The 22,372-nt window shown below is 53.3% G+C and overlaps 1 protein-coding gene across 1 annotated transcript in view; it reads right to left on the bottom strand.

The window, feature by feature from the left end:
• BCAS3 (BCAS3, microtubule associated cell migration factor) overlaps window positions 1-22,372 on the bottom strand; it is a 454,972-nt gene that overhangs the window by 14,678 nt on the left and 417,922 nt on the right. Inside the window, exon 24 of the mRNA XM_023756742.1 lies at window positions 6,999-7,166. Within this exon, the coding sequence (XP_023612510.1) occupies window positions 6,999-7,166 (168 nt within the window). The remainder of the gene's footprint in view (window positions 1-6,998; window positions 7,167-22,372) is intronic.

A 22,372-nucleotide genomic window follows, 5' to 3' on the forward strand; every position in this document is an offset into this window, starting at 1 on the left:
ATTCATCTACTCTACTAGAAGCGGAGAGGTTTTACCCTCTTCTCCAGGAAATCGGGGTATTTGGCTCAGGAGGGAGCCCCTGGGGTGGATAGCACAAAAATCTAGGTATCAGCTGATAGGTGCTGTAAAAAATATGACAAAGAATGGGGCTGACGAGTGGACACAAGCATCGGGCCGTAAACGGAAGGAAAGAAGACTCGATGACAATCCACTATAAGAACTTGGGTAGCACATTCGATTCTAGCCCAGTCGGTACACACGTGGGAAAGAACCAGAGGATATTCCCCTTTCACATGGAAGGAACTTTCCCTCTCTCTCGCTTGCAGTGTTTCCCTCCTCCCTCTGGGGGGGGGGGGGGGGGCGGGGGTGAGAGGGAGGGGGGCACTGGGTTCTGTGTCTGGTGCTCATGTTCCTCTGGGGCTCACGCTCTCCTCTCCACCCCCAGCCACTGTGGCGTCTGTTACCGGCGAGTTTTTGCCGCCAAGTCCCGGAAGGAGCACGGGCTGTGGGCCGGGGGCCCATGGCTTTCTGCTTGGCCCGGCTCGGTCAGGTGGGGCTCCGAGGGCAGTGGCGAGGGGAGCAGGAGGAGCCGACCCACAGCTCAGCACTTGGTCTCTTTGAGGGTGGGAACCGAGTCTTACTTCTTCCTGAGATGCCCACCCCGGTGCGGTGCGGAGGGAGTCAGCCTGCCTGCCGCAGCCACGGACAGATGTGTGGGCCCACGAGGAGCTCACCGAGAGGAGGCATGGACAGTTCCCTGGAAGGCCCCGCAGAAGGAGAATTCCAGGGCCGACAGGTGAAGCGGAGACAGGGACCTAAGTGACTGGCTACGTTGCTTGGGCGACAGCGTCTGCCTGAGAGGAGGGGCGTCTACAAGATAAGAGAATGAATCCACTGCCCGATGCCGGCTATGGCTGCCGCCTGGTCCGGTGGCACCTTGCGATGGGAAGGGGTGATGATAAGCCCCCCGGGAAGTGTTCTGGCAGGAAACTGTCCCGGCCCTCAGCCGTGCAAGCAGGCGCAGGCACTCCACGGCCCATCTGAGGAGCTAGTCCAGAAGTGGGATAGGGGCCCACACACCGAGTGCGCATCTGGTCAACCCCGTAATGCTAGCTAACGTTTGTTGAGAGCTTAATTCCTACAGTCTGGAATTCCTACACACACACACACACACACACACACACACCATGCTTTTAGCTTATCTTTTGCAGAACATAGGCAATCAACAGATATTTGTTAACCAACTTATTGAAATCTTGACCACTTAAAAAACTGTGTATAATGTTCAATACGTGCCTTTACTGTTAAGGAGGAAAAAATTCACACCCTCTCAGTAAGTAAAAGACTTTTCTGACAAAACGTTGGAAGAGCTTTAGTCGAAAAGAACCTCACAGACTTTTCTGCTGAGGAATTAATGCACATAGAGGAAAGCTCAGAGGATTTAGCAGAACAAACTCGAGTACCGGTTTCCCAACTGTAGATAGTGATTCATCAATGTACCCGTGTTGTGAAATCACGTTAGCTGTTTGTGACATCTCAATAAAAAAGAAATAAAATAGAAAGTACCAGAATGCATTGCTTATATAATATTGTCTTGTGAAAGTTTTCTACATCTGGGTAAGGAAATAGATGTGTTTATGACAGCAGGTAGGAGGCCAAGGTTGAGCCCACAGTGCGATCCCCACGAGGAACTGCCTCTGGGTTAGAAGAGAGCGTGTTAAAGAGACGGCAGACAGAAAAGACGAAGCCCAAAGGAGAATGAGCAGGGTTCCCAGGACTGCAGGAAGCCACAGCCACAGGGGAGAGACAGTCCTCCTTGACCTTGAGAACTGAGTGAGCTCCTAAGTCAACAGCAGCAAAAGGAGGCGGCCTGCAACACAGACGCTCAGGAACACTCTAAACAGCTGACCAGGGCCCTGTGTGTGAGGTGTGGGGCTCTTGTTGTTGGACGTCAGAGAGAGCAGAAGACAAAGGCAAGGTGTAGCTAAATAGCGATGGAAAGAGTTAACGTCTAAAGAGAAAATGTACTTAATATGTATCCAGGTGTTTATTAAAATTTTTTGGGATATGCGGTTATATCTTTACCTAGACACAAAACAATTGGAAAAAGTCAATGTTTTGCTTATTTAAAAAATTCTACTTTTCTACAAAAGGCAATTTTGAAAGGAATGTCTGCTAAGCAGGAATTAGTCAAGCTATTTTGAGGGGGGTGAGAGGGAGAGGAGGGGGCTGCGGGAGCCGGCATTCCAGGCCCAGGGAGAGGTATGTGCAGAGGCCAGGCAGGTGGAGAGGACACGTGTGCTCAGAGACCCTCGGGGAGCTGGGCTTGGCCGGAGAGAGGGCAGCGGCTGGTCTCGAAGGCTTTGGACACAATGAGGTGGGCGAGCCCGGGAGAAGGACAGGGCAGGGGAGAGCGGTTCAAGCTGTGGATGCAGAGATGTCAGTGGGTGACTGTTTAGATCAGTGGTTCTCAACCTTCCTAATGCCGCAACCCTTTAATACAGTTCCTCATGTGTGGTGACCCCCAATTTCACTGTTACAAATTGAACATAATTAAAGCATAGTGATTAATCATAAAAAATATGTAATTATATATGTGTTTTCCAATGGTCTTAGGTGACCCCTGTGAAAGGGTCGTTCGACCCCCAAAGGGGTCGCGACCCACAGGTTGAGAACCGCTGGTCTAGATGGTACTGGAGACCAGGAGAGAGAGCCAACTGGGAGCTTACTTGGAAGCGATCAGTTTGTAGATGGCATTAGCAGCTACAGGAGCAGTGGAGATGCCCTGTACTGACGGAGGGAAAAGAAAGAAGCCGAGAGAGGCCTTGAGAAATACACTGAGGACGAAGATGAGGAAAACCCAGGGCAGGAATTGAGAAGTGGCCCGAGGCAGACATCAAGCCAGGAGAGCGTGGGAAAGCAAGATCAAGGTCACAGGGCGTGTGCACAGGCCGGTGCTGGGCTGCAGGGACTTGGTTGACAGTGTTGAGGTAAACCGGCGAGTGGCTGCGGCAGTTGGGTGAGCTCGGGGCAGAAACTGGAGGAGAGAGGAAAGCTGTTGCAGGGACATTTAGGGTCTGAGTGCAGGAACTCAAGAGGTTTCTTCAATGCCGGCCACCACTGAGCCATTTTCTGAGAGCGAGAGACACGATGGTGGGGAAGAGATTTGAGAGAGGAGAGTTTGAAATAGTGTCCGTGAAGAAGGAAAGAGACTGATTTCAAGGTGATGGACTGAGCTATGTACCCCACTAAATAAACAGCACATTAAGTCCTACTAAATAACTAGCAATTCTATGAAAAAAAAAGTTAAAAAGAATATACAAGCTCTTAGAGGACCAGAGACCCGGGGAGTCAATAAGAGGATGAAAATAGACTGGGTGCCCCAGCAGCAAGCAGGGGATGTCACGGGACGGCTAAGGTCTAGGCCAGTGGTCGGCAAACTCATCAGTCAACAGAGCCAAATATCAACAGAACAACGATTGAAATTTCTTTTGAGAGCCAAATTTTTTAAACTTAAACTATATAGGTAGGTACATTGTTATTAACTTCATTAGGGTACTCCTAAGGCTTAGGAAGAGCCACACTCAAGGGGCCAAAGAGCCGCATGTGGCTCGAGAGCCGCAGTTTGCTGGCCATGGGCTTAGGCTGAATGGAGAATTCATTCCTTCAGCAGTGACTGCAGACCCACGAACGGCCGGACCCTGTTCTAGGCACTGGTTTCTGCTGCAAAGGATGCGTGCAACCTGAGACGAGGAGAAGGGGGTGGTAGGGACGTACAGGACTGCCAGGCTCACTGGACAGGGGAGGACACCCATGTGCCGGGGCACCAATCTGACCAGTCTGTGATTTTCCTTCAGCAACCGCAGTGAGAGCAGAGTTTGACTGACCTCAATTTGGAATTCTGCTGAATGGGGACAAGGGAAGCGTAAACAGGGGTGGCGGGGGTGGGGGGGGGGGAGGTAATGATATTAGCAAGAAAGCAGTCCAGCCGGTTATTGTAGAGCCGGACTGGCCAGTCGCACATGTGACCTAATTAGACTCAGTGGTCAGCAGCCGTCACGGAGGCCAGAGCTCACACTGCCTCAGAGGTTCGCCGTGTTTTGACACGGACTTTCTCACATCAAGGGCTTGTTAAATGCGGGTGCTGACCCAGCGGGGCGATGTGGGGTCTGGGATTCCGCATTTCTGATCAGCAACTGGGTGCAGATGGTGCTGCTGCGTAGTAAGGTTTGGAAAGGCTCTGCTGTTCTGGGGGGGAGAGCCAAGTTGCACTATGGGACAGCTCACCGGCGGCGGGGTGCTGGGGTAATTAATAAACCAATACGCTGATGTCACCTTCTCAGGAATTCTGCTAGACGACTGACATGTTGATAGCTTGAAATTGGCCATAGAGTGTTTACACGATGGCAATCCCCAAATGTTACAAATCAGGGCTTTTCCCGCTTCCCTGTGGAGAGCTGGGTGTTAAACCTCTACCAGCGAGTCACTAGCTAAACCTGTAGAAGAGCGAGGCATACTGGGCTGCAGGGCCAGGGGTCATGAGAGCATGCTCCATGCAACCTTGGTAAGAGGCCAGCAGGCCGGTGGCTGCACTAAAACCACCATCTCTGGTGCCTGACAGGTAAACACTGGCTGTCCCCTATCCTGTGCGCCCCCCACAGAAGCAGGGTTGGGGGGGGGAGAGAGAGAGAGAGAGGCTGCTTCGGCCAAGGGTGACTTGCCAGAAATTCCCACCCCACACGGCACTGTATTTCCCCGGCTCCCTCTGGGCAGCAGGCTGACGGGCATGGGAGTGCTCGCTGCCCCGTCCAGGCTGGGCTGCCCCGCCGGCCATGCTTCGTCTGCAGTTCTAAACCGTGAAAGGTGATTCCCAGCAATGGCAGAGGGAACCAGGCTAACTTCCGTCCTCTCTGCTTTACTTGCTGGCCTTGCACGCCAAGGCAGAGTGTTTGGGAAATGAAGCGCACCTTCACATGGCCCAAGAAGGCCCGAAGGATCCCCTCCGCGGCAGCTGGGGGCGGGACATGCGGTCCCTCTGCCTTAAAAGGGCGTCTCCTATTTTTTTGACCCCTGGGTCGTTCCGTTTTAATTTCCTCTCTCATTTCTTTTTTTAATTTCATGAACCTGCTTAAGGCCACAGAGTCTCCCCGGGCCCCCAGCTGTCTGGCAGATGGCTCGCTGCCAGTTTTGCTCAGTTACTGACTGTCTGCGCCAGGCTGAAGTCCCCACCCCGAGTGCAGGCACCTCCGATCCGCTTGCTGGCTGGCTCTCAGGTGCTCCAAGGGGCTTCGGAGGAAGCCGGCCCACAGCGGCTCCAGCCCCTGGAAGGGCAGCTCCGGGAGTCACCCTGGTTTATGTGAACTGGGGCCGGCCAGGGCCCCAGAGATTCACCAGAGATCCAGGGGAAAGGCTGTGCTTCAGAAGGGGAAAGTGTTCCTAAGTGTTCCTGGCTTCGGCCAACTTTCCAGGAAAATGGGGTGAAAGCCCCAGCAAGAGCAGAGCTGCCCCTCACCTGTGGGCCCAGGTGGGAGAACAAGGGCACGGTGAGCAGCTGCCACAGCTGGGAGCTCTTGGTGGGGGGAGCGAGAGGGTGCGCACGTGTCTGGACCTGCACGAGGGAGTGGACGTGACGTGCCGTGGCACCGTCCTCCCCTTCCAGGGGCGAAGGGGCGTGGAAGGAGGCTGGGCCTCAGAGACGGCTGGCCGTCTGCCGGGCCTGAGCAGGTACTTGGTGCCTCTAGCTAAGCCGCTTCTCGCCCTCTCTTGCCTCCATCCTGTTCCTTTGCCAATCAGTATACAAGCACTACGGGCAGGACGCTGCTAGCCCTGTGGGGAGAGAGATGAGTGCAGTGTCTTTCCTCCTCGTGCAGGAACACAGGGGCTAAACGGGAGGGGGAAGAAGAGCGGGAAAAGCTTAACTGCTGACCCCTGGTACCCAAATGCCCCGGAGGATCCGCCGGGAAGTGAGACTGTGGGATAACGTGCGTCAGGCGTTTCAAGCCCTGCCCAAGTGCCTGGACCCTCAACACCTCGCTGGTCCTGGTCCCTGCCCCAGGGTTGTAAGTTCCTCCTCTCTGGGATCCTCTCTCCAGGGAGCGTGGGGAGCAGGGACGGGGCAGTTCACAGTAAACGAAAGCAGGAGCGGGAGGGCCTGCCGCCGGGACCTGTGCGACCCCGTACGCGTTCCCGCTGAGCTCAGGAAGCTGGGAAGCAGCCTGGGGGGCAGTCTTTTTCAGGCATAAAGGCTGGGTTACCACAGCCACGAACAGCACAGATACCCAGAATGAGGAGGTGCTTTGGACAAAGAGGGCAGGCTGTCCTGTGACCGTGTGGAGATGGAGGTCTTTTCTAAGTGCGTGCTCTCTGTGTGTGTGCACGTGCACGTGTGTGTGCGTGCATGTGTACACCTGCTTGCTGGGGCAGTGCTCACTCATCACCTAAGGATGTCTTCTGCCTGCTCTACAGATGCGGGAAGCCACCCCGGGCCTGTTGCTGGGCTCTCTCAGAGGCAAGACAAGGGCGAAAGGCAGCATAAGAGAAAACTGTCTGGCGGGCTCAAACCATCCCTGCCTGCTTCATGCCTGCTCCCCCCTGAGGTGGCGGGCACACCGATACCTGCCATTCTGGGAAGCCTCCAGCGTGGCAGGAGCAGGGGTATGGCCTAAGCGCTCAGTGCCGAAGGGCTGCTGAAAACCTCCGAGATGCCAACGTGGTCCCTTCCCCTGGAGAAGGTGCCCTTCTGGGAGCCACTCACAGAATACTACGTTCATGACAATTTTTTGTATGAATTATTCCACCGAGGACGGGTCCGTTCCACCGGGAACTCCCCTTTCCACAGGGTTTCCCATCCCTGGGAGCTTCCCCAGGGGCAGCAATCAGAGAGCTAACTAAAGAAACAAGCAGTTAAAACAAACACACACCCTCTCCCGCCAAAGAAGCTCCACGCCAGCAGGTGCCAGTCGTGACCAAGTCAGGCGAGGAGCGTGATGCCACGTTACCTGTTCCGGATCCCACCACGTCCCGGCTGGGCGACTCGGCCATGGCGTCGGCGAGCCGCTCCCGCAGGCCCTCCTCGGTGTGCTCCATGGAGGACATGTGCCGCAGCCCGAAGCCCTCGGGCCAGCTCCCGCACACCTCCAGCAGGGTCACGCTCCGGTCAAAGGTACCTGCAGCACACGGGACATGGCACCCTGAGTCCATGCTGGCAGAGCCCCTTCTATTTGTCTACCCACCACCAACTCCCTGCCCTGTCCAGGGGCCAGTTAGCTCTTCTCCAGGACAGACGAAGAAGAGAGCACTACCAGCCACGAACGTGGGGCCTGGACAGGTAGCTGGGTTGATTAGAGCATCGACCTGATACATCAAGGTCGTAGGTTCGATCCCCAGTCAGGGCACATACAAGAACCAACCAATGAATGCATCAATAAGTGCATCAACAATGAGTCAATGCTTCTCTCTCAAAATTAATTAACACACACACACACACACACACACACACACACACACACACACCATGAATGTGTAGGACAGCAAGCAGCAGCTATGCCACTGGTCAAAGTGTAGACCTCCAGGAAATGACCTCTATGATGTCGCTGGGTGAGTGGTTTTTCAACTGTTTTCTGAGCAGCGACAGGGTCCTTCTGAAGTCTCCAGGAACGGCTTCAGGGACTAGGGGGTCCCACAGATCGGCCCTGATCGTTGGCCAGGCCTAGGGACTAGGTCAAGGGCAGCGAACCTCCTTCCCAGGTTCAACCAAAACACCTCTACTTGTCTCTGTTTGATACCATACAGCTTCCCTTAAGATTCATTAAAACAGGAGTTATAAAGCGTAAACTTAAACTTTCTAAACCACTATATCCCATACCACACCTCCTCATTTTACATTTGAACTTCAGAGAAGTTATGGCCCCAAATCCAACAGCACGTTTGTGGGCGACCTGGTTCAAAAACTCAGATATCTGTTATTACCATGTAACAACTACATGCGGTGCCAGGTGGGTCCTGGAAATATCAGGGGGAACACTGGGTAAAGGATAGGATTGTCTTTATCACATGATCTTACTCATATATGGAATCTAATGATGAACAAAATAGATGCAGAGAAATAGAAGCCTGGAACAGACAGACAGATTTCAGGGGGAAGATGAGGGTGGGATGTGGGGTGGGGAGTGATTAACTGGGGAACTTATACACATATACACACAGCCCATGGACACAGACAGTGGAGTGATGAAGCCCGGAGGGGCAGGGGCGGGGTGGAGGGGGTCAGTGGGAAAAACAAACAAAGAAGGAGACATCTGTAATACTTTCAACAATAAAGATAAATTAAAATAAAGATACCCTATATAATAAAAGCCTAATATGCAAATCGACTGAACAGCAGAACTGGCAGAATGACCGGTCGCTATGACATGCACTGACCACCAGGGGGCAGACGCTCAACGCAGGAGCTCCTCCCCTCCTTCCCCCGCAGGCCCCAAGCCAGCCAAGGCAGGTGCCAGCGGGCCCCCCCTCCCCATTCCCCTGCCGGTCACCCTGCAGAGGGAGGTGACCGGCGGTGGAGGCGGGGGGCAGGGCTGGTGAGCGGGTGGTGCCAGCGGGGGCCCCACAGATCAGCCCTGATCACCGGCCAGGCATAGCGACCCTATCCGTGCACGGATTTTGTGCACCGGGCCTCTAGTAAATAAATAAATAAAAATAAAGTATATGATTGTCTAATCACTATGCTGTGTACCTGACACTAATACAAAATGCTACTGAAGGTAAACTGTAATTGAGAAATATAAATAAAAGAACTGAGATCTCTGATGTTTGGAGAACTCATTCTGCTCCATGGCCGTCGCCTCCCAGCCGCCAAAGGCTGAGCACACCTGGGGCCCCATTTGGGGGGTGCCAGCAAGAGTTGGGTGACAGCACCTTCAGCAAAGATCTCCCCTTAATCTGAAGCTGCTCCCACATTCCAAAACGTACATGGTGCTCTGCCGAGGGCCAGGGCCAGCTTCTAACGCAGGCTCACTTCAAAGTCCCCATTTAAATTATTCTGCTTTATTATACGGCGAGCCTTCTGTGAAAGCTTATTTCATCCACTCTCTCTTGGAAAGAGATTACAGTCCTGCTCTGTTGCTTTAAGCACATGCCATTTCCCCGGCGATTAGGTAACCGAATCCACGGCATTTATTGGGCTCGGTTCCTGCCAGCACCAGGAAGATGGGGGGAAAATGCAAATGCCAATGTTCCCCGAGTTAAAAGTACACGCGACGCACACTCTTTATCAGGCCTTGCTGCTCCTCTTTGATCAGCCGTCAGAAACTATCTCCCCGCGGCAGCCGGGACTGGGCAGCGTCAGCGCACACTCCCTGCCAATGACAGGTGGTAATAGAGAGGGTGCGAGCCCTGGCCCCGGCAGGCGGCCCTGCCTCTGATAATGGCCGCAGCATTGAGGTGATAACCGTTCGTAAACACCCCGACAGTCAGTGACTCCATACATCAGCAAAGAGGGCCAGATAGTCCCGAGCTCTCCTGCCCAGACAAAGGCCCCGGCCAGCCCGCTGGGATTTATATGTGTGGCAGGGGTCACCACTGGCTCCTGAATGTCATCAGCCACACTGGGCTTTGATTTATCTCTTGCCTAATTGTCGGGGAGATGCCTGATGCTGGGGGAGCTGGTAGCATCTGTGAATGCATCTCCCCAAGAAGAGACCCACCTGGGGAGTGGGTGCCCCGGGACCAGCTTCTCAGGTAGGACCCCCGAGTGAGGAGTTGCCCTGTAGCACCTTCTCTGACCATCAGGTAGGGTCAGGACATGGGTCTGGGAGTGAGGTGCCAGGTGGTGGGGTACTCTGAGTGACAGCCCTCCAAGGGCCCGCCCTATGCCCAGCCCACAGCCAATGCTCAGCCAGCATAGCAACCACCCAGAGGTGCCTGGTGCCCAAGGACACACAGGGACTGATGACATAAGTTTTCCCTTCCATGACCCACTCACTAAGCGAAGTGAGGCAAGTCCCTCTATCTCCCTTTCCCATCTCTGAAGTGGAGCTAATAACTCTTTGTCTCCAAGGAGGGAAGAGGTTAAGCAAGGTTCCTGCCAGGAGTCAATGCTCTCTACCGCCGCCTCACTCCTAGTTGCCAAGTTCAAGATCTGAAGCATCGTTTCAAGGGTCTGCCTGGGAAATCATGCCTAGTGATTTCCAGAGGGGGGATCAACAATGAAATGTGGGCGCTCCTCCTCCCCGGACTGTCAGGGCTGAGGCGATGGCTTTTGTATGGGCAGAGACGTCCCAGAGCCCGGGGAAGGGAAGGGAATAGCCCTTTCCCCTCGATTCACAAGCCCAGGTGCCTGCTTCCAGGAAGGTGCTCGGTCAGTGTTGGTGCGCCCCGTGCTTAGAGGTCAGGGCAGGTAGGCTGACAGCAGGGCCAAGAAGAACAGCCGAAGCCCAAGCAGTAAGCAAACAAGAAACTCCAGCAAGAGTTCTAGCGCGAAGGGTTCCGGTGAGAGGGTGGGTTCAGGTGGTGAAGGCCAGAGGAGTCTGCAAGAATTTTAAGAGACAACGTAACGGCATGCAGGAGAGAAGCATCGTGAGCTGGTGGAGGTGGAAGTGGGCCTGGACTTAAGTGCAGGCTCGAACACACATTAGCTGCATGGCTCTGGGCAAGTTCTTTACCCTTCGGAGCCTCCGATTCCTCACCCATAAAACCGGCAAAACAACCCAATCCCGTAGGGAGGGCTGCTGTGGGGATTGCATTAGGGGAAGTGCCGCACATGGTGAGGGCTCTGCACGTCGGTCCTGGTGCGCTCACTATGCGTGGGTAATAACAGGTGTGAACAACTTTATGCCACTTGAAGCGTCATCATCCATTTTCATGATCACGATGACCCTGAGAGGTCATGCTGGCACCACCCTGATTTCTGAAGCTCAGAGTGATGGGTGACAAGCCCCGCATCCCCACGTGGAAGATCCGGAACACAGGCTTCTCCTCCTCAGCCGGAGCTTCTACCGCTGCTCCCTCAGTTGCACCTCACTTGTTCTGAGGACGCTGGTCCCATCAACCAACGCCTGTTAAAAGTCCCTCCCACTCCCACCGGCCCACGATCCTTGGAGGGTCATGGCAACGCGGATGAGTCATTTGTCTGGTGGGCGACACACGGGAGAGAGAACACGGAGAGAAGACCCGTTCTCTCCTGGCATGGGCATGGACGGGAAGATGTGGGTAGGAGGTTGGAGATACAAACAATGTTCCACAAAGGAGCACTCGATTGTCTCTACCGTCCCGAGAAGCCACAGAGGGGATGCAATTAGAGGTCCTGCTTCCGCGCTAGGAGTCCCAGCAGAGGCCTGCCATGCCCCTTCCTCGACGTGCCTCCCACCCCTGCCAGTGCCAACGAGGACAGCAAAGGAGCTCAGGGAGTCTGCCCGCCCTGGAGCGAGAGAAGGGCTGCAGGTGCGTGCATGTCAGCAGGGGCTGGGGTCGAGAGGCCAAGCCCTTGGAGGGTGAGGCCACCTCCGAGCTCTTAGGCAACTGCGTATCTCGCCAGTGTTGTCGGCACAGCTATCACTCAGCTGGCCAGCCCAGAGACGCTCCGTCAGATGGGCTGGCCCTTTGAGTCCCATTACGGGGGGAAGGGTCAGTTTCAAGGGGAGAAGACACTTAATGCAGGCTGTTTGCGAAGCACAGAATACGCGTACTGAGAAGCAAAGATCTTTTGCTGAGGCCCCGCTCTGCTGTTTGCAAAGCCCTCTCACGTTTGTTATTTCAGTTAACTCGCACATTCATCAAATATTGATTAGTGTCCACTATGATCTGAGTCAAGCACAGCACCGAGAGGTATGGAGATACAAAGGGAGCCAGAAAAATAATAATAAAGCTCACGGTCCTCGATGCACTCTGGGAAGCTGCAATTATTGCCATTTCCCAGATTTACGTGTTACCGAGGCTGAGAGAGGCGAGGTCGCACCAGGTCTCCGGTTCTGAGTGTAACAGTCTTTCCCCGATGCCTCCCGGGAAGCCTTGCCCTCACGCGCTGCCTCCCGCCTTGTGAAGCCTTGAGTGACGGTCCAAGTTGTAAGGAGCACTCTCAGAAAGCCGGGTTGTACAAAAGGCCCTTTACCTTTTGGGGTAAAGCTGATGACAGCTATGAGCTTACCCCCAAAATATTTGCATACATAAAATTATGTAAGCACTTCTGGGGTGCTCACGGATCCCTCTGAAGTCTATCCTTGGATCCCAGGTTAATTAGATCAGTCCCCTGGCGTTATTCCCATTCTGCCTTTATTAGTCTCGTGGTCTGCTCGCTAGCCTAGCTTAGACGCTCCTTGCAGGCCGCATTCCCCTTTGTACACCGTGCTTGCTCAGCCCATGTTGTCTATGGACTGATTCTGACCTTCTGAGATGCTGACAGGGACTTTAGGGTCAGTCCCCAGTGGGTGTGGTCCCAGAGCCAAACCCCAGGGCCAGGACTGGGAGGAATGAGATAGGCAGAGAAAGGAGCGAGAATTAAATAAGAGGAAGGAAGGGGATGATACCCGAGCAGAAAACAATGTCACAACATCATGCCACTGCCCTCGGTGCACTTATTTCAGATCCGCGATGCTGGGGATCGGAAGAACCCGGACAGTCTGCACAGAGAGCCAGCCTCGCACCGGTGAGCCTCCTGCATCCTGCTTCCCAGTGCGGCATCCTGCGTTGCACTCTCCCCAGAGAAATGGGTCAGGTTATTGGGTTTCACACACCCGCTGAAGGCACGCTGTGACAGCTGGCAGGCTGGCAGCTGCCGGGCTGCGAGGGGGGCACGTGCCCTGCCTTTTGTATGCCACTGTGGAGGGGCACGGAAGCTCAGCGATGGCGGTGGCAGGGGGAAGATGGGATGTTCCTCTGAGCTGATAGTGTCTAATCACAGCCGGGCTATTTAGGAGACCGCGGCACGGCCTCCGTTTTGCATTAATTAGGTTCGGCCCAGGGATTTGGAGTTGATGAGAGCCTGTTGATCAAATTTCCAGCCACCAGGGAGGCCAGTAGCAAGAGCAAAACTTGTAATTAAACAAGGTTATTCAGGAGGTAAGCCCTTCTAGGTGAGAGCTCACGATAATAATGATGTCCACACTGCTCAGCCAGTGTGGCTTAGTGGTTGAGCATCCACCTATGACCCAGGAGGTCAGGGTTTGATTCCTGGTCAGGGCATATGCTCGAGTTGTAGGCTCGATCCCCAGTGGAGGGTGTGCAGGAGGCAGCTGATCAATGATTCTCTGTCATCATTGATGTTTCTGTCTCTCTCCCTCTCCCTTCCTCTCTGAAATAATTTTTTTTTTAAAATAACAATGTCCACACTAACTAAGAAATGACCCCAGGCATGATGAAAGCAACCGCTGGAGCACCTTTGTGCCGCCTCTCCAAACGGAGCTAGAGCTGGGTGCTGGGGGTGGGGGGGTGGTGGTGGTGAGGGGGGCGGGGGCTCCTTTCTCTACATGACAAGTTGATTCATAAAAGCACAGGCCGAGGAATGACATTTGCTTGGTTACTGGGTGTGGCTGCAGGAATATTTCACTACGTCAACATGCACTATATCACAACTAACAGAAAGTGGGGCACTGAGGGAGGGTGGGGAAATTTGAGGACCCCACATGTCCTTCTCGGTTCTTTAGGGTGGCTCTCGAGATGAACCCCACATGCACGGACATGGGACAGAGCAAAGGGACCTAGAGCCCGGCAGCCGTTTATGACTCAGATTGCCTAACGTTCACCCCACCTGTGCCGTTGTACCGCGGTTGTCCTCTATTCATCCATGTGGCTCTGGGGTTTGGATTTCGGGGTGAGGTCATTTTGAAAGGATTTACTATGTTAGTTCGGAAGTAAGGGAAAGGAAAGGTACCAACAAAGAAGAAAATGCTAACGTTGGCAAGCCAGGAGATGCTGGTGTCCCAGATGTGGTGATGGTGTGCACATCTGTTCTCATAGGCCCTTGTGGTTCATCAGGGGTCCGTGAACAGACAGCCGTATGCGGCCAACACATCGAAGGGTCCTGAGCCAGGGAAGGGGAGCTCCATGGTAATGGAGACACCAAGAATTTCTGTGCAATTTAACATAGAGTAGTCATTTTGACACCTTCCACAACTCATGCTTTAAAGGTTAGAATGTAGATTGTAAATCAAGACATCTAAGTGATAATTGGGATTCTCCCATTAACTTTTCTGGTTACCCTGGGTCTTAATTTCCCCACTTACCACATGGAGAAAAAACTATGGAGTTCAATTACATAGTTTCAATGTAATTTACAATGATACACGAACAGGGTAACAGTGAGTGTATCCTAGGGTAAAAATGTACCAAATCGCATTTCCTTATGAACCAGCTAACACAGTCAAGCAGTCACACCTTAAGAGTCTAAAACATTTAAAAAAACATAATTAAAGGTACACGGTAAGCAAAAGACCTGGGTTCCAATGCCATCCCCTGCTACTGTCTCATTGGATGACCTTGGGTAAGTCATTTAGCCTCTTTGGACCTTGCTTTTGTGACCTGCTGTCGTGGGTTAAATGGCGTCCCCCTAAGAGATATGTCCATCCCAGGATGTGATTTGTGAATAGGGTCTTTGCAGATGTAATTAAGGATCTCAAGACGAGAGCATCCTAGAGTTAGGGTGAGTCCTACATCCAGTGACTGGTATCCTCATGAGAGAAAGGAGGGGGCGATCCTAGACCCAGAGGGAGGAGGCCCCGTGAAGACAGAGGCAGAGGTTGGACTTATGCTGTGACCAGCGGTGGAACACCAGGAGCCACCAGAAGCTGGAAGAGGCACGAAGAATTCTCCCCTGGAGCCTGAGGAGGGAGCGTGACCTTGCTGACGAAATCCTGGCCTCCAGAAACACGAGGGAAGAAATTTCTGTTGTGTTGAGTCACCAAGTTTGTGGTGGTTTGTTATGGCAGCCACAGGAAAGAGACACACCAGCCTATAAACCAGAGAAACTAGTGTTTGCCTTCCGGGGCTGTGTGAGCACCTGATAAGACGCTCATGAAACAGGCACAGGGTCACGCAAACACAGAGGGCTGCCCTGGGTTCCGCGCGCTCCTCGTAGGGGATGTGGGATTCTGGGAAAGGACTAGAAAGTGAAGAAAGTGACTGGGGACACCTCTAGGCCAGATGACAAGCAGCTAGAGGAGCGATACATCAGCTCCTAGTCTGGGAGCTCCATCCCCAGAGCTGAGTGGTTCTGTGTCATCACACAGCAAGGGCCTTCATGGGGAGGCCCAACATCTGAGGGGGCACGTGTCCCCCACTTCTCTGAGGACGCCTGCAGGGGGCACAGGAGAGCAGGGGGAGTGGCCTCTTAGCTCTGAGGTTGGGTCCCTTATATCCCCTGAGCTTCCTACATAGGGTGGGGGTAGGACATCTCAGTGCCCTACACTCTTTAATGAATAAACAGAATCATACTCAACACAGGTGAGGATGACATGAGACAGGCTGCTGGTGACGGGAATATTACTGGGATAAACTACCTAAAGGGCGATCTGGCGATGTACATTAAGAACGTTTGAAAAATGTGCCCACTCCTGACCTAGGAATGCCAGCCACTTCCAGCAATCTAGCCCAAGTATATAATCTAGGATGCCAGCAAACCTTCATGCATAGAGACGCTCGATGCTGCTTTAACACAGCCTTACAATAAGGTATTTGTAAAGTTAATTATCTTTCCGGCAGTGGAATATTATGTAGCCATGAAAAATGATGTTTATAACAGAGGGAATTTTTAGAGAGAATGTGAAACTAAAAAAGCAAAACAAAATTGTACAGTTAGCATCACCAAACGATGCGAAGGAAACATAGAAACCATTTTAAAGGACTCACGACCAAAGGTTATTAACTACGGTTGCCTCTGGGTAGTTGGGTTATAGGGGACTCTTCTGTTTATTCCTTTCTATATGTTTCCTGAAACTTCTGTCATCAGCATAAAAGAAACAAACATTAAGAAAAAGCTGAGAGAGAAGAAGAAGAACAAAAGGCCCTCTGACAGACACCCTCATGCTGGGCCCTGGACAGTAAGCCCCCGAGAAGCGTTGGCGGGGAGGGTCCGCCTTCGCTGAGTTGCCTCCCGACAAGCCCTGCGCCTGCCTCAGCTGGGCCTACGGCTTGACTCTTCCCCCAGTGGCCCTGGCCGGCCGCACGCGATGTTGACTCATGCCTGTGTGCGTCTGACTTATTTCCTCTTAATCACATCAGGAATGTGCACCAACTTGCGTGAAAAATGCCACAAAGAGTTCCACCTCTCTGCAAATGTCATACATCAGATCAGAAAGGGCCTGGGAGCAGCTCTGGAAGGAGCTGATTTTTAAATCAAGTCCCTTTGCCCGTCACCTTTGTCCCTGTCCTGCCCCCTCCCGTACCTCCACTGTCCTTTGGTTAAACAGGACACAGTTTCCTGGGGGACACCTCTCATGACTGTCAAGGAAGGTCTGAGCCCCTCGCACACCGTTAGGTCACTGAGCAGGGCCCCCCGCCTGCTGCCTGGGAGCCCGAGAGGTCGGTCGGCATTGCAGGTCCCAGGAGGAGAATTTCCACCGGCTCCACCGCAGACCTGACCCGGAGGTGCCTCAGCCAGGAGAGCCCCCCCAGCCAGGCTGACACTAGCATTTCCCCGACGGGATCCTGAGACCCTCTCCTCCTCGGCTTTAAGCCTGGCGCAACCAAGATCTCGCCCCGTCCAAGAGGGAAGGCAACCGTCATTTTGCAGCCAGACTGCAGACGACGCAAGCATTCCCGCAGGATGCTCTGGCTGCTTCTGAGCGGGGAGAGAGAACGCACGCACGCACACGGTTACAGGCTTCCCGCGACAAGGCTCAGAGTGCACCGCGAGACAAGCTGTGTCCTCAGAAAAGCTGCACTGCCGCGGACGGAAAAACTTCATGGAACAGTATCTCTCGAGACAAGCACGCACACAAACCGGGTTTCCTAGGACCATGTCCAATTCCCAATAGTCACTCTCTGATCAGATCAGATATCAGGAAAGGCAAGAGAACTCACATTCGTTGAGCGTCTATTGTGTGCCAGGCATAGCCACTCTATGCGCATCACCTCACGGACATCTCCCCCCGCCCCCCCCCCCGCCCCGCCCCAACAATTCTATGAAGTTGGGGCTGATATTCCCATTTTACAGATCAAGAAACTGAGACAGAGAGAAGTAAAATGTTTGTTCAGATGATGCTACCAAGGGTATCGTCAGGATTCTGGTTCTAGGTTCCTCTGGCTCCAAAGCCTATACTTTGCCCGTTAAAACCCATGCTGAATTTTGATTTTGAAAATTCGGCCACAGTACCAGTAAGGGGGTCTTCAGCTCAGTCTTCCGATTCCAGGATTTTAAAGTGGTTCTTGCTGTTGGGCTGTAAGGGGATGGTGGGGGGCGGAGGGGAGGGGGACCAACCACAACCCTGTGTTTGTCTTACAAGAGGTTTCGGTGCTCAAAGAAGCCACATCGGAGGCTCTCAGCAGAGGCCTGCGCGCTGCTCCACGCCGTTGCTACTCAAAGTGAAGGCCCCGCACCTACCCAGTGGCACCAGGAAGCCTCTCAGGCCCCGCCCCAGAGTAACACATCAGAAGCTGCACTGGGTTCGGATCCCCAGGCATCTGTGTGCCGCTGACACTGCCCACCCTGGCCCATCCCCCAAGCATTTCCAGCTGTTGGTCCCTTCGAGTACATCTGGCTCTAGCTACTCATTTAAAGGCAAGGAAAGTGAAGCGGGGGGAGGGGACAGGCATGGGCTGCGACAGAGGCAGGAGCAGAGGAAACCTCGGTCTTGCCAGTCAGCTCCATTTCATCCAGTGACCATTCAACTGCCTCTCCTTCCCTCCTCCCTCCTCACCCCACAGCTCAACCCTCAAACCACCCTCAGCCGCCAGTTCCCTGGCCTCTCCCCTCGGATCCAGCCTTGTGCTAAGTGTTAACACAAGTTCTAGGGCCTGGGGTTAACACTCTATTAAGCAAACGGAGTTCGTACCTCCTGCTAACAGGCCAGGAGCCAACTGGGAGAACGGGGCACCTCGAGGCCTCGGCCTCGTCTGCAAACTGCGGAGGGCGGGCAGGACGTGGGCTGTCCCTGCCCTTTCCCCTCCGGCCTGGCTGCCTATAGGAGAATATGTTCCCCTGGCTGGGGAATCCTAGCGTGCCTTGTAAAATGGCACTTCATTAGTAAGTGTGAAAATGCCCAAATAACTGTTAGTCTGGGGTCTCACCGTGCGCCAAGGTTGGCGCCTGTGCGTAAAGCAGCTCCTAGAACGAGCCTGGAGCCGGGGGCCAGGACTCCCTTCACTTGTACTCCACTGGGGCCAATCAGGATGTTACTCATTTCCCTCGCTGAGAAGGAAGTTCAAAAAGGCCAGGAGCGCCTCTTCTACCCCGTCCCTGTGCAAGAAATGCCAATCCCTCCTACGAGGAGGAAGCAATATATTTTATGTCGGCTACACTCATGCAAGGAGCACGTTTCCAGAGCCGGCCAGAACAAGCGTGTGTGTGTGTGTGTGTGTGTGTGTGTGTGTGTGTGTATGTATGTTTGTGTGTGTATGTGTGTGTATGTATGTGTGTGTGTGTGTGTGCGTGCGCACAGAAACCTATCTTTTTATCTTTGGACCTAGGGTACATACTGGGTTAGAGGAAGATCAGAGTCATCCACATGGGGGACGGGGCGGGGGGGGAGCCCAGGCGCCAAGGGGCCTCGAGGAGGGGCCCGGAGACCTCCTGTTACTGTGTCAGACAGACGCGGGCCTGTCATCCAACCTTGAGTTAGGGCTAACAGCTGAATGAAAGAATTAAGTTCTCATTTTGCTTCATTTGAGTTTTAGAAATGCCTTTAGGGTTGAGAAGCTACTAGATACAGCTTTCTCATGTCCCTCAGACTGTTGTCATGAACCCTCTGGGCCTCACTTTACAACAGAGAGGCCTGGATATGAGCTCCACACTCCTCTCACGTAGGAAGTGTCCTCCTCCCTCTGACCACCCTCCCAAGGCCTTGCTTTGCTCCCTCTGCTCCTCAAATTTTGGTGCTTCTCAGGTTCTACTCTTAACCCTCTTCTCTACTTTCTTTGTTCAATTTGCCCGGGGGAGGTCACCCACACTCTGGTCACAACTACCACCTACATGCTACTGACTCGCCAAACTGCACTTCTAACTCTGTTCTCTTCTGGCTCCAAATCCCTCTGTGTCAGACCACACGTCTTCACTTGATGTCCTCGGCACCTCCAACTCAACATGTCCGGGACCCACCTATCACCCTACGGTCCCCCACCTCAGTGAATGGCAGCACTGGCTTCTCAGTGGCCCAGCCAGACTCCTCAGCCCCACGCTCAGCTCACCAGGAAGCCCTGTGGATTTTACTTCCTGCGCCTCTGTCCCTACTCTCCCTAGGCACTGGGCTTAGGCCAGGGGTGGGCAAACTTTTTGACTCGAGGGCCACAATGGGTTCTTAAACTGGACTGGAGGGCCGGAACAAAAGCATGGATGGAGTGTTTGTGTGAACTAATATAAATTCAAAGTAAACATCATTACATAAAAGGGTACGGTCTTTTTTTTTTTAGTTTTATTCATTTCAAACGGGCCGGATCCGGTCCGCGGGCCGTAGTTTGCCCACGGCTGGCTTAGGCCCTCATCAGTTCTCACTGGGATTATTCCAACAATCTTTAAACTGGCCTTTCTACCCCTTAACATAGCTTCCTGCCCTGTGGCTCAGCTGGTTGGAGTGTTGTCCCGAACACTAGGAAGTTGTGGGTTCGATTCCTGGTCAGAGCACACACCCAGGTTGTGGATTTGATCCCAGGTCCGGCACATACAGGAGGCAACCAACTGATGGGCAACCAACTGATGTGTTTCTCTCTCTCTCTCTCTCTCTCTCTCTCTCTCTCCCCCTTCCTCTCTCTCCCTTCCTCTCTCTCAAATCAATAAAAACATATCCTCTGAGGATTTTAAAAAGTCATAAAGAGAGAGAAAGAGAGAGAAGCAAGGCAACAACCTGCAGAAAACAACGATACAGCTGCAATTCCAGGATTCAAACATTTAAAGAGCAACTTTGTGGAAAAGTAAATAGATGTGGTTTTTGTTTGTTTACTTGTTTGTTTTGTGGGACACCAGGACACAGGGAGAAGGAGCTGCCACCTTTCGGACCAACAAGACAAGAGGGGCCAGCTGACCTGACAAGTGCCTTCCGCAGCAGGACTCAGGTACACTCCTCCGCGAAGCCCCCTGGAGCCCCCTGGGCGGGGCGGTCCCTCGGTGGCACCCTCGCCGCACCTGCACACCCCCTAACATGGTGTGGAGGGGACTGTGACACTGTGGTCTGTGTTAATGTCTTCTCCTCAACTTAGCACTCTGAGCATTTGGCCTCCTTTTTGTGTTCACAGAGCCTAAGAGAGGCAGTGGAGCAGATGGTTAAAGTCCCGGGCTTGAGGGTCCCTTTTCTGTCACTTAATAGTTGCATCATGTTGAGCACATTAGTTAGCTCTCCTGGTTCATTACACATCTACAAAGTGGGAATAATACACACATTCAGGCCGAAACAAACGTGTTCTGCATAGTGCCTGGCACGCAGTGAGCGCTTTAAGGCACCACTATTCCACTGACCCTCCCAACGACCCTGCGAAGTTCTTCCGTTTCAGAAAGAAGCTGAGGTGCAAAGAGACTTTGCATTAGGCCACCACGCAGGACCCTGGGGCCGGGATTTCAGACATCTCATAGCTTATTCCTTTCAGGCATCTGAAAAAAGTTTTGTCCCTGGTTTTTCAATCATGCTAAAGTGATCTGACAATAAAAGGAAGTACTTTCTTCTCCGGGGGAATACAAATGTTCTTTGTGAATTACATCACCTCTTCCAAAGGAATTATCTTATCAATCAGGAGAGAAGCTCAGAGCTCACAAAATCGGCCTAGCACCGTGCTCCCCACCCCGACACCGGGCTCCATAGACCTAAGTCAATCGCTTGGCTTCAGAGAGGATTGTGGCCCTACATACACCACGGTCACCTTCTCAATGGCAACTGCCGAATGCGGAGAGGGCGAGATGCTCAGGGGCATGACCAAGCCAACACCCTCGGCCTTGTAATTCACTGACCTCCACACCCCAATGACTTTGACCTTCATTCCAGCAACTCACTCACCTGGATCTTGCAGTTGGCACTTCCAGTATTTTAAGCAAGCAATCCCACATTTTGATCATAAAACTTCCTATGTGTCTATTTCTCTCACTTCCTTATTCTTACCAAGGAAGCGCCTGGAGCCCTTCCTATCACCCCAATCCACTGGCTTCCTCCTGGTGACACCTTTTCACCATCCATCCTGGTGATCAGGGCTCACGGGTCCAATAACATCCTCACCACCACCCCCCTCCCTGTTCCTCCTGGTCTGCCCGCCACGCCTGCTTTGCCAGCCGCATCCAGGATGAGCCATCCGACCATCTGAAACCTCCGTCCTGCTCCTGGGCTGCTGAGCTACACTAGAGAAAACCACACACTTATGACACATCAATCAGCCAGGCTTCCCTGCTCCTCCGCCTTTCCCGCATTTGTTCCTCGTCAGTTCCCTCCTGCGTCCCCCCTCGTCTCAAAACGCCCCACACCTGTCACAGCTCTCACCCTCATTCTCAGCAGATGCCTGTCGACTAACTGCCTTTGGGATTTCCTTTGAGTTCTTTCTGTTAAAGATTCAGAACTCCATGCATCTTAAAGTGACCTCAGTGTAGGAGTGACAAGCAGAGGACACAGCCCCTGCAGAACCGCCAGCCAGCCGCCAGGCAGAGCGGGGAGAAGTCTCCTCAGACACCAGGAGCAGCATGGGGGTGTCGGCCAGGACCAGAGAACAGCTCTCGCCGCCTGTAGTTTCCCATTGAATATGTTCTGGGTTTTAAAATTTTTTTTTTTTATTTTGCCCTTGTCACTTCCACTCTCCATCACAGAGCTGGTGCCGTGTGAGGCTGAGTGGTATCCGAAGGTGGAAGGAAAAGATGATTATAACGGCCGAGTGAGCCCCTGCCCCCGGCGATGGGTTATAATCCAGATTACCCTGTGCCGCCTCCAGATGAGAAGGGACAGAGCAGTAACCATTCCCGTGAGATCACGCATGTGTGTGTGCTTGCGTGTGTGTGTGTGTGTGTGTGTGTGTGCCTATTTCAGAGTCACCCCAGGAGCCAGAAAACACCTGTCCAAAGTGATAAACAAGCTGCTCCCGCGACGCCACAACTCTGCCACGGGTGCCAAGTTCCTGGCTGACCTGGCGCCATGCAGGTCTCCGGGCTCGTTCCCCCACGCCCTGCCTTGTCCCTCTCGTTAAGCACAATGAGCCTCTTTCCGTGCCTCCAGTGGACGGGGCCCCCTCTCAGCTCTGGGCCTCCATCTCCGCCTTGCTCAGG

This window comes from Myotis lucifugus, unplaced genomic scaffold (genome assembly GCF_000147115.1).
Source record: "Myotis lucifugus unplaced genomic scaffold, Myoluc2.0 scaffold_99, whole genome shotgun sequence".
NCBI classification, from domain to species: Eukaryota; Metazoa; Chordata; class Mammalia; order Chiroptera; family Vespertilionidae; genus Myotis; species Myotis lucifugus.